Raw genomic sequence first — 20,272 nt, forward strand, 5'->3', positions numbered from 1 at the left:
AATCTCATAGTACCACACACACCCTTTGCTCCTCTATCACCAGACTATATTTCATTTCTTGCCCTTTTTCCCCAATTCTAGTCCTGCTTTAATTATTTTGCTCTTATTCTTCATAATTTGTGCCATGCCATACTGCCTTCAAAGATCTTCTTGAAGCATTTCTTTCCATTCGTCAGCACTCACTCTAACACTTACGTTTCTTTCCTTTTCCTGACTGCTGAATATATTTTGGTTTCTTTTTTTTGAAAAGCAGTCAGTCATCTTTCTACATCAGCAGCACTGCAGAAATGCAACTTGTCAATGATTGGCAAACAAAAAAAAAAGACTGTTATCCACTTTTCACTCACTCGCTTCTCACAAATTTCTATTACATTCAAGCATTCATTGTTAATAGTACGATGTGGATGTCCGTGCAATATAATTTTTCTATATTGAGAACTAGCAATTTGGATACAGAACTGGCTCAAAAGGTAGAAGACAGAGGGTGGTGGTGGAGGGTTGTTTTTCAGACCGGAGGCCTGTGACCAGTGGAGTGCCTCAATGACCGGTGCTAGGTCCCCTACTTTTCATCATTTATATAAATGATTTGGATGTGAGCATAAGAGGTATAGTTAGTAAGCTTACAGATGACACCAAAATTGGAGGTGTAGTGGACAGCGAAGAAGGTTACCTCAGATTACAACAGGATCTTGATCAGATGGGCCAATGGGCTGAGAAGTGGCAGATGGAGTTTAATTCAGATAAATTTGAGGCGCTACATTTTTGGAAGGAAATCTTAGCAGGACTTATACACTTAATGGTAAGGTCCTTGGGAGTGCAGGTTCATAGCTCCTTGAAAGTGGAGTCACAGGTAGATAGGATAGTGAAGAACATGTTTGGTATGCTTTCCTTCATTGGTCAGAGTACTGAGTACAGGAGTTGGAAGGTCATGTTGCAGCTGTACAGGACATTGGGTAGGCCACTGTTGGAATATTGTGTGCAATTCTGGTCTCCTTCCTATCAGAAAGATGTTGTGAAACTTGAAAGGGTCCAGAAAAGACTTACAAGGATGTTGCCAGGGTTGCAAGATTTGACCTTTAGGGAAAGATTGAATAGGCTAGGGCTGTTTTCCCTGGAGCATCAGAGGCTGAGGGGTGACCTTATAGAGGTTTATAAAATCATAAGATGCATGGATAAGATAAATAGACAAGGTATTTTCCCTGGGGTGGAGGAGTCCAGAACTAGAGGGCATAGGTTTAGGGTGAGAGGGGAAAGATATAAAAGAGATCAACGGGGCAACATTTTCACGCAGAGGGTGGTACATGTATGGAATAAGCTGCCAGAGGAAGTGGTGGAGGCTGGTACAATTGCAACATTTAAAAGGCATCTGGATGGGTATATGAATAGGAAGGGTTTGGAGGGATTTGGGCAGGGTGCTGGTAGGTGGAACTAGATTGGGTTGAGATATCTGGTTGGCATGGATGGGTTGGACTGAAGTACTGTACATCTCTATCACTCTGACAGAATCAAAGCCTTTGTAAAATCTCTTTTGAGATTAAGGCTAGTTACCTTTATAGAATATGTCTTCTCATAAGAATTAAAATTAGAATGATAACTATGGGAACCACTTACAGAATTTTAATGATCAATCAGTTCCAGTTTGTACTGACACAATAAGTTTGGGAAGGTGTCTATTTCCTTATGATATGTTCATCTTTCTATCACCAATTCATAGCACAATATGATGCTTTGTTCCATAGATACATACTGTGTTTTATGTGTGTGTGTGTATAATATATATATAAAGGATACTGAAAATCAAGAGGTATATAACATTTTTTGGCTCACACCCATTTCTGTTCAATAGGTAGCATGCAAATTTAATGCTTCATCCTCATTTATAGTGAATAATTGTTGCTTGCAGCCAAGCATGACCCAGACTGCTGGCTTACCAAACACTCAGTAGGGGACCCAAGACCGTGCATGGCTGGAACATGTTTCAGTCGGGCCTTAGAAAGGCTGCATTGATTTCTTAGAGGAGCAATGCTCCCATTATAAAGAAGTTGATGTTGACTGCCTAGAGTGCAACTGCCTTCAGGCTAAAGCCATAAAATTGATCAGTAGCCAAGATAGAGTACTGCCGGTCCTTGGATATGGTGCTGCAAGCTCCAGTCTAGGAGGTTGACAAGAGAGAAGTGGTCACCTTTCTATAGTGATCCTCAACGAAAGCTCATGGAAGTTAAAGGAACATTTTTCTAGGGTGGTTAATTCTTGCAGTTTGGATCAGAGGAAATAGCTGAGCCATCAGAAGAAATTCAGTGCTCTCCCAAGGGTAGTTATGGCCAGTGAATGAGTCTGCAAAGATTATGTCCGACCCTCCGTATCACCAAACGCTATCATGTTGCTCAGTAGACCAGATTCACATCATTCATTTATCAGCAGCACTGAGCAGTCAAGACTTGGATCTAACATTCAGGCAATTTATCTCACCATCAAACATCCATCTATGATGAAAATCTTACATTAGGATCTGTACACCTTCTGGAAATCAACTATAGCAGGCACAAATCTAATTGGTTTTGGTAATTGTTATGAATTGGTGAATTTACCAGTCATGGTTTCACTGGGGGATTGTGGTTTCCAAAGATAAGTTTTGAATTCAATTTTCTTTCTCAAACAACCAGAAAACTCATGATTGCCTCAGAGGAAAAAAGGTAAAAACAATGACTGCAGATGCTGGAAACCAGATTCTGGATTAGTGGTGCTGGAAGAGCACAGCAGTTCAGGCAGCATCCAAGTAGCTTTGAAATCGACGTTTCTGGCAAAAGCCCTTCATCAGGAAAAAAGGAAATGCCTCAGAGGAAATGACTGCCATCTCTGATTGACACAAAGTTTCCAAAATCAAATCAACAATGTGCACTTTTACAGCACAGTTCTTAGAATGTTAAACATTAAGAGGAAATAATCAACTCTGGTGAAGGATATGGGTTAGGCTAGATTATGGTGATGGGTTGGTAGTACATATGCTCCGAACTATCACACCAAGCAAACAAGCAAAATCCCAGGTTTGGTCATTAATTGAATTTGAATTAGATATGAACAAAGTGTGTATTTGAGAAGCTCTACTGTTTGCAAAAATATTCCTGGTTTGGTGGTCTCACTGAGACTGTGGTTTTCAATAATCAATCTTTATTGGCTCCTGCCAGTACACATGTGGAATTTGGATGAAGCTGGGCATGTCCTAAAGGTGCAGCTTTCAGTGGATAGTGTGTGCACATCTTAAGATGATTTTGTGTAGTCATAGCTCACAGTTCAAAAATAATGACCTGGAAATATACCATAGAATCTTCCAGAACAGAAGCAGGCCACTCTGCCCCAATAAATCCATGATTGTTCTTTGGGAAGAATAAACTGATTAGTTCCATTTCCCTGCCCTTTGCCTATAATTTCCTTTTTCAAGCATATTTCTAATTCCTTCTTGAAAGTCACTGCTTCAGGCAGTGCATTGCAGATCCTAACAACTTGTTACATAAAAACATTTTTCCATGTCTCCCTCTAACAGTGGGTTGTTAATACCCGAGGGACATGTGTCCTGACCTGAATTAAGTTTCATTTATCATATTTGAGGTCCATTTTTGATCTTCCTGTATATTAATGGCCCAATTGCCATTGTATCATCTGCAATGCAATGGTCACTGAAATGCGCTGGTAGTTTATTCCCCCTATGCAGAAAGTGAAGAGCAGACATTTAATGAAGTTAACTCCTCAGTTTCAGAGAGGAGGTAGGTTTCACAAGTCACCCAATCCTGTTGTGTCAGGTGCCTGACAGTACAACAGAGGACAGCTTAGCATGAGAAGCCTGAATTGTGTAGCACACTAACCCCATCCTTGCAGCCTAGCAGCTCACTAGCCCAAGTTTTAGTGTTCAACATCACTTGTGGTTTTGGCCCCCATATCTTTAAAAAAACCCTCTTTAATTTCATGGCAACAAGTATTGCCTCCAGGTTGGGACATTGTGACATTTATCTGAAAACCTCTGGTGTTTTCCTTGTCCTGCTCCTCCTGTTGTGGCTCCTGAGCTTGACTCTCTGGCACAATTTCTGGTGTAAGAGCTAACCTCACAATGTACTGGATTGTAGAGAAACAATTCACCAGAAATCTGGACACCACCTTATCTAAGACTTTGGGATTGCACCCGACTTTTAAAAACAGCAAAATATTAACTTGTTGCAGGTGAGTGAGTGGCTGTCATTGTATGGAGTGTCGTCAATGTCTGTGAACTTTATAGGATCCATGGTGTCAGAAGGTCTCCCTTGTCACTCAGTTGTACGTATTGCACTGAAGCACAAAGATCTTTAGAATGTAAGACATTTGCTTTACAAATACATTGTGGCAGCTCCCTAGGTAACAGGCATTATTCACTTGTGTAATGTCTGGCTACAAATCACACACAACTGCATATTGAGAGAATGGAAACCCTTCCAGCTTCTAAACTTCAGAGTCATGCGTGTAGTCAATGTATCGGTGAATGATGGGGAATCTTAGGAGCCTATCAAATTAAGAGTTCTCTGGCAATCAGGCATGATATACAGTCTTTCCTCAGTGTATGGAACCAAAGTCATTTTGATTATTCTGAAGTTCTCATTGTGAGATGATATCGGGACTGGTATTTTCTGGGGTACCTTTTGAAGGTTTCAGTAACCCACAATGAGCTTGAGTGTCTCAGGCAGTGCAATCCTAAATGCTCTGTGTAGTTTCAGTTTGTAATTCCATAATAATCAGAGATCTCTGTGTTGATCCTTAAAAAAGTGCTGGATCTGAATGCCCGGTCTCTGGCTGAGCAAAGATCAGAGTTGTCTTCACTCACCTTCCTTTGTGTCTGGTGCTGCTTTGACAGTTCACCACCACCTCTAATTTCGCTGAGAAATGCCCCATAGCCAAGTAGTCCATTTTTGTTAGTGACTCCTACCTAAGGTAGCAGAGGACTTAATCTTTTTAGATCATTTCTAGGAAAGCTGTTGATCAGCCATTGGTGAAGGAAAGATAAAATGTTCCAGGAAGCTCCTGAGGTGTCTCAAAACTTGCTTCAAACATAGTGTACTCAGTCAGTCTCTAACAGTAAGTAAACAGTGAAAGCTGATCATGCCATTAAATACAGTGTTCAACATTCTCAACAATGATCTGTTAGCCAGCTGCTCTTAGTGAAGAGTGCTAAATCAAGTATGATGCACTGAAATAATTTGCAGCCTCCTTAACAAATGCTCACAGCAATTTAAATTTCAATCCATCCCTTAATAACCTGCTGGGAGACCATTCTTTGGAAGCATTTTAACTTGTTTACTAAACATAGATTAAAGCAGTGATACAGTTGAAGGCATCTTGACTACTTTGCAGGCTCTTTAGAGCCTAATGTATCCAAGAAAAATTGCCCAATGGTACAGTCCTTGTATGATCCATGCAATGACACAATAGCACATTTATTAAACGTTTACATACTGCATTCAGAAATACGTGCCTAATTATGAATCTCTTGCTTACTATGTTGTGTATTGTTTTGCAAGATTGCAGAAGCAATTATTAAAAAGCAGGTCTTTTTCTACTCATGGTTAACATAATTTTGCATTTTGTCATTTTTTAAATCATTTTGATCTCAAACGATGCACTGAAATGTATTTTGCCTCTAACAGTACCAAGTGTAACATAGCTATCACATCACTCTAATTAAGGATTCTGATATGGTTTACTCGTCGTGGTATATAAGTATTACTGATCTAGTCCAATCATTTGTTGATTGGCAAGTTCAAACAAATGGTAAGGCACACCAAGTGGAAAGCACATTGCATCCAGCTAGGTTGAACTTTGTTATTTACACAAAGTGATGCCTTGTCATTAAAGGGTTTATGCAGTGACAGGGGCCATCATCTGAAAGATCTCCATCTGCCTGTTCAGCTGAATGGAGAAGATTTCATGGTGCTAATCAAGGAATAGGATATGCCCAAACCTGCACTTCTAAAAGCAGAATAGCAAGTGACATGTCTCATTAACTAGGTGTGAATCTTTGGAGTGTACTAATGAATATTACATTTGATGAGATAACAGTAACCAGATTTTTAAACGCGCTTTGGAATATGCTAAAAATAAATTAAAAGTGCCATTACAAAGGCAAAGCCTTCCTTCATGCTTTACTTCACATTTTCCACATGATCAATTTGGTGCTACGCAGCAACAATACCAAAGATTTGCAGTTTGCAGCTCAATTAAGGCTTCCTCAACATCTTAATCAGCAGTTATAGAACCTTTTTGTAAGTGATCTGACTGCCTTATCAATTGTTTTGGGACTATAACTGCTAGTGTCAGCAGTTTAGGCAGTGCAAGCAAATGTGTACCACTTTCACTAAGCCCAGTTGAAGTAACAAGCATCTCTGCATCTTCTTCGTACCTCTGCAATAGGGCAAAGACTGTTTCTATGACACAGTATTAGGAAAACACTGCTGAGAATATCTGAATGGGAGACATCCACTTGAAGAGGAATAGATGTATAAATAAAGTGACCAAAGCACATTCATGAAGAAGGAAGATTGTATCTAGAAGAAGGAAATATCTGTCTCTGTGTAGACTGTAGGCTGTACCTCTGTGAAAGAAGAGGATGGATCTTTATAAAGTTATGAGTGTGTCTTTGTATATGGAAGAAAAGTGCCTATGAAAGGGGAAAGGACAAAAAAAATGTTTTAATGAAGGAAGGTAGCAGTTTCTGCTTGAAAGGAGAAAAAAAATGCTTATGTGAATTAAGGGATTGAACATATCGATGAAGGCATGACAAATGGATCAATTTCAGGAACATTGGCAATGATTGTCATACTCCCAGATGATGAAGAAATGACAGACAAAGCAGTGGCTATGCAAGTGGTGAAAAGTTACAAATGAAGGATACTTTCAGGAGAGTGATACCTGCTGAATGTAGGTGCAACACAAATGTAATGTTTAATATGTTTTACATTTAAAATCAGCTGAAAAAGAAAAACACATTTGAAATATATTCCCAATTAAGTCTAAAAAATCCAGTGAAGCATGTCCTTCCCATCACCCCAGAAATGTACATCAGTGAGCTGGAAATGTAAGGAACAGATGGAAGGTCTGTGTACTGTTGTAAATGTGCTGCCTACACCCTTGGCTTCAGCACATCTAAATTTGCACAAATTAAAATGCTTCTGAGAGGAGGTTAGAAAATCTAGGGGGGTGGGGAGAAGAAGTTATCCTCATTCTCAGCTATTTTATGTCATATCTAGTTGGTTTCAAGAACATTTAATCCTTCCCAAGAAATTTACAGAAGGCAAATAGGGAGATGAAAGGAGAAGGATGAATGAACAACCAGTAAAAGAGGGTAGGTCTTTTTAGGAGCATGCTTTGCCATTAGCATTGAGCAACATGAAGATTTGGCCTCACAGCCCCTCAATCACTTCCCATGATATTTTACATTAAAGTGAATTGGACTCATACCTCACAATGGAAGGGGGAAAATGCCAGTTTTATCATGGAAAGAAGTAAAAATTGCACAAGAGCAGCGCATGGTATTATTGTAACTAAATTTTATCATAACTTTAGGGCAGATATACTATTGACCAGAGACAGATGTAATCGGTTCTTTGCAGCATGAGGAATTGTCAAAAAGAAAATATCGTAGCATATGGGGTTTTTCTTGGATTATAATCTCCACACCAAACAAAATGAAGAAAAATCAGTCAGGCACATAGTTGTGTGTAGGATATGGGGAAAAGAAACTAGTGTAAAATACAATTTAGTAATGTTTATCTATTGCTCAGTAAATGATGACAGTAATTAATAACAAACATGTTCAGAGTATCATTATTCTTCATCTACAAAAGGCTTAAAAGTTTATCATCAGACAATTGGAATGTGAAATGAATGCTTTTATTTGACCCTTCCCTGCAGAAGTGACATATTCACGGCAATCATGATTAACTCCATTACTACTGACTGGACAAATGCAGTAAAGGCCAGTTTTAAATTTGGTAAATAAATATAATAGATTGCTTCCTTAGTCCAAAGGGGTCCGATCTGTGTGGTACTACTCAAAACCCCAATTAAAGTGATTAACAAGCTCATTCCAGAAAACAAAAGCTGAATTGCTCAGCTTCCAGAAACTGCACATTCCCCCCAACATTATCGAAAGACTTTAGATTTAATGACTGGTTTAAAAATATTTGAAGAAACGGTCCCGACTACAATGGATTCATTGCAAAATCTTAACATTCGAAAAATGCATATATTTGTTTAAAAAATTGTTTTTAACGTCAACTCGAGTCCCGATGGATCAAAACGCTTATATCTTACAAGGCGTTGTCAGTTTGTAGATCTGACCGCATGTTCACATAATGTAGCCGGTATTTGTAAACTAGTTGTATCATTGCACGGTACTTAATAAGACGTTAAGGATTTATAGATTTATAACCATTTAAATCGAGTGCGCCCTGTTCCCTCGGGAGGGCGCTCTAAGGCAGTTACCACAATATTAAGTTGCTTTTTACCTTAATAAACTTTTCTTTTTTCAAAACAGAATACACATAAAACAATATTAACATGAAAATCTAAACCTTACCTGACGATAACATACATTACCAGACAGTTGCCCACCAGTCCCACGATACAAACAAACAGATACACTACGATGATGGTAATTCTGAATGTATTTGACCCTTCCATGAGGAAGTCGGTAACATTTTCGGACCAGCGATCAAGTAGAATCGTGTAATTTTCAGCAACGGAGTCATTAAAATATTTGTACTGTTTAAGGCTCCCGAAGCCGCAGGCTGTGTCAATATCCATGGTGCAGCCAGACCTGGGGTAAAACAATATTAAGATATAATCACAATATGGAATATGGCTTTTGACTGACGATGCATATTGATATGTAAACATATCATATGTTATCATATCATATCATATCAAACATATGTAAACGCATTACAAATGATCACAGTTACATCTTAAACCTTTAAGTATTTTGAACACTCTGGGTCAGCAATTCGACCACAAGAGCCAATTTCAAAGTAGAGCTCGATGGCTGCCTCTATCAGAATGAGGAAGCTGAAATTATCTACAAGTTATACAAATTGAAAGCCTAAGACACGTTCTATTTTTCCCCCTTCCCGGGTGGGGCTAGGGAGATCATCACCGTTTCAGCACCGCCGAACGTTTGAAATTTTCCATATGTAATACTTGCAAATGTTCCACCCGGGCAATTATCGAGCAGGAGGCTGTCTGATCCCTTTAACTTCTTTATTCCAGGGTGCCGACTCCCCTTTCAGACTGTTCCATCGCGTTCAGCAAACAGCTACTTAGCTTTGCTGTGCAGCCCCTTGCCAAGTCCCGATACCTTTACAAAAGCCTTTCCATCCAGCAATGCATCATCCCCAGGCTGCAGTCTGCCAGATACACACTAGAGGGAAGTCGGCACACTGAACTATTCTGATCAAACCTTGATCACCTTTTGGTTTCTTCAGGTTGGATAATGATGGACTCTTTATACATCAGCTTTTGTTGCAAAACGCCAGGGGTAAGATCTAAACTTAGAGTTTCCAGTTGCCTGGTTCCTGATTGTAGGTGTACCGAAAACGAAGAGATTTTTTATTGACTTTTTGGTCAAAGATTGAAGTGAAGATTTAATAGTTCAAAGAACAAGCAGAATCCCTCCTTAACATATTCCTAAAATTATTTAAACAGATCAGTTTTTAATTTGTCATAACCAAGCACGACATACTGTCGCATTTTGCAAATATCCATTCCGTATTTTGAATTATGATTCAACGTCATAAATTAGTAATTTTGATTGTGTCTGGTTAATAAACGGATTCATTTTAATTTAATTTAGCGGCCTGCTGTAAACTAAATCGGTTACACATTTCCTTTGGGCACAGCATTGAAAACGGTCAGCAGCCAGAATTAACTCTTTCAGAATGAGCACATGCCAAACATTTCTCACAGAAATCTAATGCGAATTTGACTGCCGTTTGCACTGTCTGAAGGAATGTTCGGATATCCACAAAAATGCCTATATTTAATGAGGACACGTTGAAATAGTGATTCATCTTCGTGACTATTTTTAATTCTGCACCTTTTTAAATTTATTTTTCACATGAGAGAGGGAGTCGAGAATTCAACTTTGTTTTAACTGAATAGTTTAAATAATCAGGGTTAAATGCTGTCTCTGCTGTTTTCCTTGCACGTTGGTTGGGTTAAGTTTAGACAAGTTGTCGGTTTTGTTCATTTAGGTGCACTCAGGACTGCCTAGTGCATGTGTACAGCAGTGTTATAACTCTGAAATAGAAAACAGAATTGGGGTGGCCTTGATGACTTTCTCTTAATGTAGGGATGGAGCAAGTGAGGACTGCAGATGCTGGAGATCAGAGTCGAGAGTGTGGTGCTGGAAAAGCACAGCAGGTCAGGCAGCGTCCGAAGAGCCGGAGAATCGACGTTTCGGGCAAAAGCCCCTTTAAGGTCTTATGCCCAAAACATCGATTCTCCTACGTCTGCTGCCTGACCTTAATGTAGGTTGGATGCCCAACCTCGAGCCCGCAGGTCACACACTGAGTCTGTGGCAGGGTTTGAGAATGAGAGGCTTTCAGAGAGACTCTGTTTTGGACTGACAATTATTTTTACCACCCCACCCAATTGAATTCAAATTTCATCAGCTGCCAACATGGGAGCACTCCCATCCCCAGCAGTAACAAACCCAGTCACATTACCACTGCACCACCATCTCCTCGACGTAGCATGGGCTGGGATGGTGAGGGGATAATAAGTTTTGATTTGAAATATTGTTGTCACCTGTACCGAGATACAGTGAAAAGTGTTGTTTTGCATGCTCTACAGGTGCAATCATACCATACAAGGTGTATCAAGTAGCAGGGTAAGAGTCAGGTTGCTGGGACTCTGCAAAAATGTTCGACCTTGATCAGCCTTTTGCTACCATGATTGGACAGCCTTACAGTGCCCTCCTTTGGTCATTCTGTCAGGACACTCCAATTGGCCAATTGGAGATCCTGGGGTGAGCTCAGTTAGAACCCTGGACAGTAGTAGAATGGCAATTCTTGCCGAGAGATGTGAAAAGCTTTTGCCTTATACCAAATTACAGTTAGGTCTCTTTGGAAGAAAAGACAGTTGAGGCCTTTAATTTCAATGCAAAATACTTGCTGGTGGCGTATTGTGCTGGAAATATTGGAGTGCAAAACTGCATGGATTTTTAAAAAAAAGTTAGAGGTGGCACAATAAAACAAACAGGATGAAAAGGATAGGGGAGAGAGTCTAAGGGTATAGAGGTGGGTGAAGTGGTGAGAAAGAGAGAGGAAACAGGGAGAGGGATAAAGGAATTTTATGAAAGAGAGAAAAAGGGAACAGTGAGGCAGAATGATAATATGAGACAGAGGGGAATTGATGGACAGTGAGGGAAAGGAGGGCTTTGAATAAGATTTGAGCAGAGGGGAAGGAGGAAAGAGAAGGAAAAGAAGAAGGTAATGGGAGATATTGGGAGAGCAATTTGAGGGAAAGTGGATTGTGAAATGAGGAAACCCCAGATTGAAAGTTGATTACTTAGCTGATGACAAACTCTCCAGGTGTGGTCACATGATGGTATATTCTTTGTCTTTTTTTTCTATATCTGGAAGTGCTCTTACACACAACTGAACAGTTTTTTCTTTTTCCCTTATCACATCACCTGTGGTATGTTTCACTTATTGACCACTATCAATCACCCATGTTTTCCAATTGATTCATTTACATGCAAAGTCTGTTAGTGCAGTGCAGAACACCAAAGGTGAGGGAGAGGTGGGGTGACAGTTAAATCAAACTGGAGTTGAAAGGGGACATATGCACTGTGGTATATACAGTTGGAAAGAAATTTCATTTGCTGTTCTCAAAATTGCCTTTGGACACAAGAAGTCAGATGGCATCAGGTCAATCATGATGAAAACTACCTGCTGATTTCCACTGACCATCGCCCAACCCCCCTGTAGCTGATGAATCAGTACTCTTCCATGAAAGTCAATATTAGTTTTAAAAAAAGTGCTAGAAAAATTAATGGTTTTGAAGGCTGACAAATCACTAGGGCCAGAGAGTCTGCATTCCAGAGTACAAAAGTGGCCCTGGCATGGAATCTCGCTCATCCTCTAAAATTCTGTAGATTCTGAAGAGTGGAAGGTGGCAAATGTAATCACACTTTTTTTTAAATAAGAGGAAACCAAAAAATAGACAAAGACAGACCAGTTAGTCTAATGTTAATTGTGGGGCAAATCATTGTCTATTATAAAAAAAAGTGATAACGGAACACTTAGAAAGCATCAACGGGATTAGACAAAGTTAACATGGGTTTATGAAAGGGAAGTCACATTTAACAAAACTACTGGAGCGTTTTTGAGGATCTACCTAGTGTCAGAGATATGGGAGAACCAGTAGATGCAGCATATTTGGATGTCAAGAAGGCTGTTGATAAGGGCCAACCTAAGAGGTTAGGGGATAAAATTAATGCGCAAGGGTTTGGGGTAATATATTAGCATAGATTAAGAATTGATTGACAGATTGGAAATAGAAAGTGGGAATAAATAGTGATGATTAGTGGTATAATATAGAGATCAGTGCTTGGCCCCTAGCTATCCATGATATACAGAAATGACCTGGATGAAGGAACCAAATGCAATATAGTTTACTGAGCAAACAACATTGAGTGAGATTTAGGATGCATGGAGGTTCCAGGGTAATCTATTTGAGTGAGTGGATAAACATATGGCACATGCAGTATAAAGCGACTAAATGTGAAGTTATACTCTTCAGTGTGAAAAACAGAAATATGGAATATTATTTAAATGGTGATATATTGGGAAATGTGGGATCAGAGTATTCCTGTACAGCAGTCAAAGAAAGTAAACAGGCAGGTACAGCAATTAGGAAGGCAAATGCTATATTAGTCTTCATTGCAACAGGATTTGAGTTCGGAAGTAGGGATGTCATACTGCAGGTTTCCAGGGTCTTGGTAAGGCTGCACTTGGGATATTGTGAGCAATTACTCTAGCTAAGAAAGGAAATGCTGCCATACAGGGAGTGTAGTGAAGGTTCATTAGGGTGATACTGCCCTCTGGACAATTAAGAATGGTCAATGGATGCTGACCTAGTTTGTGGTGCCCACATCCCATGAATGAATTTTTAAAAATTATTAAAACGTCATGAACAGGTACAGAAAATAATTTTAATGGAAACCTGACTGTTTTACATTGAGCTCTAGAGTACAAAGGAGTACATGTCATGCTTCAGCTATAAGTTCTGATTTGACCATACCTGAAGTTCTCTGAACAGTTCTGGGCACCATAACTTAGGAAGGACATTTTGGCCTTTTCCGAAATGAAACGTTGATTTAGCAGAATGATACTTACACACCAAGGGATAAAGAGATTTAACAAATTCATTTTGTATTTGCTGGCATTTGGAAGGTTGAAGGGAGGCTTAGCAAGTTTAAGATGTTAGTGGAAACAGTTAGGACATACTGTATAGAAACTATTTTTACTGATTGAGGGGTCTGGAACTAGGTCACTTGTCCAACAATTACATCCAGACTATCAGGAATGAAATTCAGAAACTTTTCTACATGCACAGGATGACAGAAGTTTGAAACTGTCTTCTGCAAATTACAATTGTTGCTGGACCAAATAGTAAATTTAAATCTGAGGATGATAGCTGTTTCTTAAATATGAGGGTAAGCCTAAAGGTGGATGGAAGGAATTGGGTTGTAGATCAGCCTGAAGCTCATTGCATGACCCACTCCTGTTTTAGCTTCCTATATTCACTTTAATTCCTCTCAAAACGAATCCTTGAGTTTTATTTGGACTTGTACAATCTTATTAACCTGCATTGTTACTTTTGGTTGGTTGTGCATTCCTCAACTACACAGCTCCTGCATACAATTTACATGCTTATTTTACAAGGACCATTTGAGAGTGTTGTGGCACAGTGATAATATTCCTAGCTCTGAGCCAGGAGTTCAAGATTAAAGTCCCACCTGCTCTAGAAGTGTGTCATAGCATCTCTGAACAGGTTGACCGGAAGTGTATTCAAGGAGCACATGGCTAGAAAATATCAAAAAGTCTGTGTATTTCCTCTGGTGTTTTCTTACGTAATGGCTGTATGTTTTGTAAAAGCAGAACTCCATTTATGCATCCATTTTCTGTTTGCTACTAAAGTTGGGTCTGGACTGTTGGGAGCATCTTCAAGGAAATTCTGATCATCGTCTCCAAAAATGTATGTCCTTGGCTTCTTTTCTTGCCCATTACCTCTCTATGACTTCTGAAAATGTTGGATTTGGTTTTTTTATCTTATAGTCATTAACTTTCTATGATCTTTTTCTCCATACCCTGTTTATATTGACTTCTGTTCATCAGTCTCTGGTACTTTCCAGTATCTCATGTCGATGGACATTCTTCAGACATGAGTTAACTTATTCAGTCATCAGCAATCGAGACTTTACACAATGTTTACAAGTGCAGGTTTTGCAGCAGCTGTCAAGAATAGCAAAATTCTGGCTGATTTCTGTTGTCCTAGGTGAGACTCTATTGTAACATCCTACTATGGTAGCATCAAATATAGCTAGCTCAGACCATTATCAAACATTTAGGTCTATGTAGCTCAGATGTCAATAGAAGCAAGAAATTCTTCAATCTAATCCAGGTTGAAAACATTCTGAAGTAAAAATTGCAGACACAGCTTATCACCATGCATTATTATTATATGTTATTATTACAGTATATATGTGATACCACAATCCCCAAACTTTCATAGGCCTTTTATATTGGAATAATCTATCAATAGCATTGGATCTATTTTTCAGCATCATAATCCCAGATTGTTTTGGTATAAATGTCACTACCTTTTCATGCTTATGTATCCTCCAGATTTCCTGGACTTATATTGACTTTCTTACTATAGCTCAATCTATAGTTGTCTGATAGTGATGTAATTATAACTTTCTCATGATTCATAGCCAGGGAGGAGAAAGTTTCCTGATGAAGGCCTTATGCCTGAAACGTCGATTCTCCTGCTCTTTGGATGCTGCCTGACCTGCTGTGCTTTTCCAGCACCACACTCTCGACTCATAGCCAGAGACAACAATTATTTACGAGTTTATGTTGCAAATGCACAACCGTAGTTTAGAATTTCAGGTACCAGCCTTGAAGTCTAGTTATTCACAGAGCAATTGGTTAAATAACATAAATTTGCAACAAAGAATAATGGTGCTTCAGATGAATTTCTTTTGAATAACTATTTGAATTTCACAAACTTATTGATGATATAAAGTGCTGGGGTTCTTGATTTCTGGAGAATATTACAATTTTCAAAACAGTCTGCTTGTTCAATATGGTCACTGATAGTATTGACCTGGTCTTAAAAAAAAACAGAATGTTATTTGTTTTCACCATAACCAGCTGATGGTAATGTTGAATCACACCTATACACTTGGAAATTAAAACAACAATTGTAGAAACTCAAATGCAGAACACCCCTGTACTTGTGCACAAATGCTAGGGTATATAGATGAATGAGTCCAACTTGTATAGACACCTTTTGCCTCCACGTGATTGTAACATAATAAAGCAACTTTGTATTGTGTGCTAATCTGCAGTTTACTATATCAATATCTGCACAACCTTATGCTGATTGAGTCTTCCAAAATAAATTAAATAAACACAACAAATCTACCAGGTTGCTTTCAAAATTTATAAAGGGATTTTTTTTATGGAATAAGAAGCTACTTCTGAACCGGTCCTTCATAAGTTGCTTGCCCTTCTAGTGCAAACGTTAAGTGGCTGACACTGCTCAATAGTTTGTTTTTGCTGGTCTGTTGAGTTTAGTCTTGTGTGTCTATCCAATGTTAGTTATATATTTTCACATATAATCTAGGATAGGTGATGCTGAAAAGAAAGCATATATTTCAAAAGACATTGAAAATACCTGCTTAATCGGAGCAAAATATCTTGAAGTCTTTTATTTCCATTTTACGAACTTTCATTCACAAGCTGAGAATGCAAAATAATTTGTTAACAGTAAGGCTACTTTAGATTAATGAATCATTTGGCCCAAGTTAATATATTCTTAAAACATTTAATAAATTAAACAGATTGGTATGGAGTGTAAAATATGTCTGCTAGTCATGGTAACCTTTGTTACCTTGCTAATTTACTAATCATGGCACATTCACAATAAATTGCTTTTATCAATCAGTATATCTTGGACTTTAACAAGAGTCAGCTTGAGCATTTTTAACAGACACTTTCATGAAGAGCTCTGATTGTATGTATTGTTAATGAGTCAAAAAGTGTGGGTGAGGAAAAGCACATCCGGCCAGGCAGAATCCAAGGAGCATGAGAGTGGACATTTCGAGCATAAGCACTACATCAGGAATGTGGGGGGCGCTAAAGGGGGCTGAGAGATAAATGGGTGTGGGGTGGGGCTGGGGGGAAGGTAGCTGGGAATGTGATAGGTAGATGAAGGTGGGGGAGAAAACAATAGGTCAAAGCGGAGGGTAGAGTGGATAGATGGGAAGGAAGATGGACAGGTAGGACAGTTCAAGAGGGCGGTGCCGAGTTGGAGGGTTGGATTTGGGATAAGGTCAGGGGAGGGGAGATGAGGAAACTGGTGAAATCGACATTGATCCTGTGTGTTTGGTGGGTCCCAATGTGGAAGATGAGGCACTCTTCCTCCAGTGATCGGGTGGCTAGGATTTAGTGGTGAAGGAGGCCCAGGATTTGTATGTCCTTGGTGGAGTGGGAGGGGGAGTTGAAGTGTTCGGCCACAGGGCGGTGGTGTAACGTAAGTATACCAAACTTTCATGTATTTACCTCCAAACTTGGGATTCCTCAATCATCCCAGAACCTTCTCCCGGCTTCCGGAACTGCTCACATGCCATTAGCCACGTGGCCCCTACAGCCACCACCACTACGGCAACCCCACTGCCCCATGGCCGAGCACTTCAACTCCCCCTCCCACTCTGCCAAGGGCCTTCATCTACCTATTGCATTACCAGCTACCTTCCTCCCTGCCCCATCCCCCTCCCATTTATCTCTCAGCCTCCTTTGATCCCCCCACATTCCTGACAAACTTATGCTCAAAATGTCAACTCTCCTGCTTCTTGAATGCTGCCTGACTAGATGTGCTTTTCCAGCACCAGACTTTTTGGCTCTGATCTTCACATCTGCAACCCTGACTTTCTCCCTGTATTGTTAATGATCGCTTTTAAATAAAAAGAGATGCCCAGAGCCTTTTGTGGACAATAGTTAGTTACTTACTTTAAGACAATTTGGGGATAACAGTTATCTTTTTCAACTGAAATACATTTTCAATCTTGGTTTTTTTAAAATGGCAAGTCCAAATACATACCAGATGTCCATTTACAGTTATAAAGTGTTCTTCTTATCCATTGTGAAATCAGCGTCTATTTAATTGTACTCAAAAAACAACAAATAATTAGAATCCCTACAGTGTGGAAGCAGCCCATTTTAGTCCATTGAATCCACACCAACCCTTCAAAAAGCATCCTTCCCAGGCCCTCTCCTCCATCCTGTCCCTGTAACTCTGCATTTCCTGTGGCTAATCCATATAGCTTGCACATCCCTGGACACTATGGGGTAATTTAGCATGGCCAACCCATCTAACCTGCATATCTTTAGACTGTGGGAGAAAACTGGAGCACCCAGGGTAAACCCACACAGAGATAGCAAGAATGTGCGAACTCCATACAACAGTCCCCCAGGGGTGGAACCAAACCCAGGTCCCTGGTCATATGAGACAGCAATGCTAATCACTAAGCCACCATGCAACCCTAATTGACTATGTAATTTTGAGAATATTGCTTGCAACATTAACAAAATTATATTTTATCCTTTTAAAATTCTTTTTTAACCTCTGCATTTAGAATCTGGTTGCTGTATTTGTTTTTTAAAATCACATTTGTGGTCAACAGGACAGTAGTCAAGGATTTGCAAACACAACTGAGAGTGGGAAAAAAACAACACTGGCAAGGATATGGCCCATAAGAAGCCTGAAATAAAAGTGGAACAGATTGGGTTGAATTTCCTAACTCAATTTTAAGAATCATATTTCTGAGCTGCTTTGGTGCCGAAGAAATCTCTTTTTTTATTATGGAGAGAAAACAGCATTTTGGATTATATTTCTCAAAGCACTCCACAACCAATGCAGTTAATTGCAACAGTAAATTGCAGTTACTGTTGTTAAGTGTGCAAATTGTGGAAAACAAATCTCATAAACAGCAAATTAGAAGAATGCCTAGTTAATCTGTATTTTGTGATATTGATTGAGGGAGGAAAGTAATGGTCATTAGTCTGATCTACCTATGTTTGGGAATAATAGGGACAAAATTTTAAAAGCATTTGATAAAGAAATCGGCAAGTATGATATGTGAATAAGCTGAATCCATTGTTTGTAATATGGAAGCATAGCATTTTCTTGCTGTCTTTCAGTACCCAGCCAGTGCTAGTTGCAATGCATCAGCAGGGAGTCAATATTATGAATGCTGAACACAATTTGAAAAACAATTTGAACAATTTGCATTGTTTAAAGCTAGTCTAAAATTTTTGAACTCATCAGTAAATTGATGTCCAATGGACATGACTAGGCAAGTGATGTTCCATGAAGTTTGTAGAGAACATCGTGATCCAGGACAACTATATCCGTGAGGAGAAAATGTAGTTTGAGGAAATTTGGCTCAGAACTGTTGAGCTGGAGCCTGCGGTGCTAACATTATGAATCTTTAGGGAGGAGAGGGAGGTACTCATGCCTCTTAGATTTAAGTATAATCTTTAGAGTTGATTAATTGTCAGGACAGGAGAGTGTAACTGTGGGACAGGTAAGCATGGGAATTCAGCATATAGTGATGGAGTCAATTGCGTGATAATTTTTTCTTTGCTTGGGTTGACCAGAAAGCAGAAGGTACTTATGAATGAGAACAGGGACTGCAGACTAGATATGAAGAATGGTCATCATACCAAGTTTCAGAAGGCCACTTAAGTTGGAGAAGTGGAAGGGAAAGGACAGTTGGAGATAGTGACTAGTGTAGTAAGGAAACAGTTACTGGTCTGCACAGCAGGAACTAGATGTTCTAATTGAAGATGTTGACTGCCCAGTGCTGGTTTGAAGACACCTCCTTGAAGCTGGAGAGGAAATTGGAGTGGCAGTGATGTGTGAACATCTGATTGTCATGCTCCTTGTAGGAACCAATAACAAAGGAAAAACCAGGATTGATATTCTGCTGGTGAGGTTAAAGGGTTAACGTCCAAATTAAAAAGCAGAACTTCAATTATCTCTGGACTGTGACCTGAACTATTTAGCATAGAAATATGCAGGTTAGAAGATTAATAAATGGCATGGGAGACAGATGCTGTGTTTAATACCATGCAATACAGAGAAAAGAGGGAGATGTTTCAGTGCTGAATCAGTATCTGAGGAGTCACGAATGGCACTGAACATTATGCAATCATGAGTGTACTCCTTTATGCAGACCTTATAATAGAGGGAACATCTTTGATGAAGCAACTGAAGACAGTTGGGTTTAGGGCATTATGCTGAGGGACATCTGAATTGATATCATGTGGCTGAAATGATTGGCTTCCAACAAACACATCCATGTTCCTTTGTGCTAGGTAAGACTTCAACATTGCCATCACAGCTTATTCAAAAAACTACAAACAATTTGCTCAATTACATCATGCACCAACCTTTTTTGAATCTGGTCTATATAATATCCTGACAGTAATATCCAAAAGACTTGAACTTCACAAGGACCACACAAAACAATTCCATGTACAAATGGGAATATCTTGAACTAACTATGTACATGATTCTTTGGTACATGATTCCTGGCTTCTCTTACAAGTTTAAAAATGGCAAAACCTTCCAGAAATTAGCACCAATGAGTTCACCTGTAACAGAAAACTAACTTTGTAAACAGAAAAATTACACATTGCATTGTGTGATTTTTTTTCTCATCTTAAATAGAAACTAACCACACTTACAAATGTCCATTGTGGAGCATATAATAGGAAAGTAAAGAAAAACAGATGTTGGAAATTTGAACAATCAACAGAAAATTGTGGAAATACTCAGTAAGTCAGACAGCATTTGTGGAGAGAGGGACAGAGTTAATGCCTATCCAAGTCCTTCTGCAGACTTGCCTCTTCCTCAACACTACCCGTGCCTCCAGCTATACTTATGTCATCTATAA

The 20,272-nt window shown here is 39.3% G+C and overlaps 1 protein-coding gene across 7 annotated transcripts in view; it reads right to left on the reverse strand.

Annotated features, from left to right (window-relative positions):
* oprl1 (opiate receptor-like 1) overlaps positions 1-20,272 on the reverse strand; it is a 156,561-nt gene that overhangs the window by 15,818 nt on the left and 120,471 nt on the right. For 2 of the 7 annotated variants that reach the window (XM_072556742.1, XM_072556741.1), the window contains exon 2: positions 8,597-8,836. In XM_072556742.1, coding sequence (XP_072412843.1) covers positions 8,597-8,823 — 227 coding nt within the window. In that variant the 5' untranslated portion in view covers positions 8,824-8,836. The other 5 variants (XM_072556740.1, XM_072556739.1, XM_072556738.1 and 2 more) reach the window with 5 other exon arrangements.

This window comes from Chiloscyllium punctatum, chromosome 37, assembly GCF_047496795.1.
Source record: "Chiloscyllium punctatum isolate Juve2018m chromosome 37, sChiPun1.3, whole genome shotgun sequence".
Classification (NCBI taxonomy): Eukaryota; Metazoa; Chordata; class Chondrichthyes; order Orectolobiformes; family Hemiscylliidae; genus Chiloscyllium; species Chiloscyllium punctatum.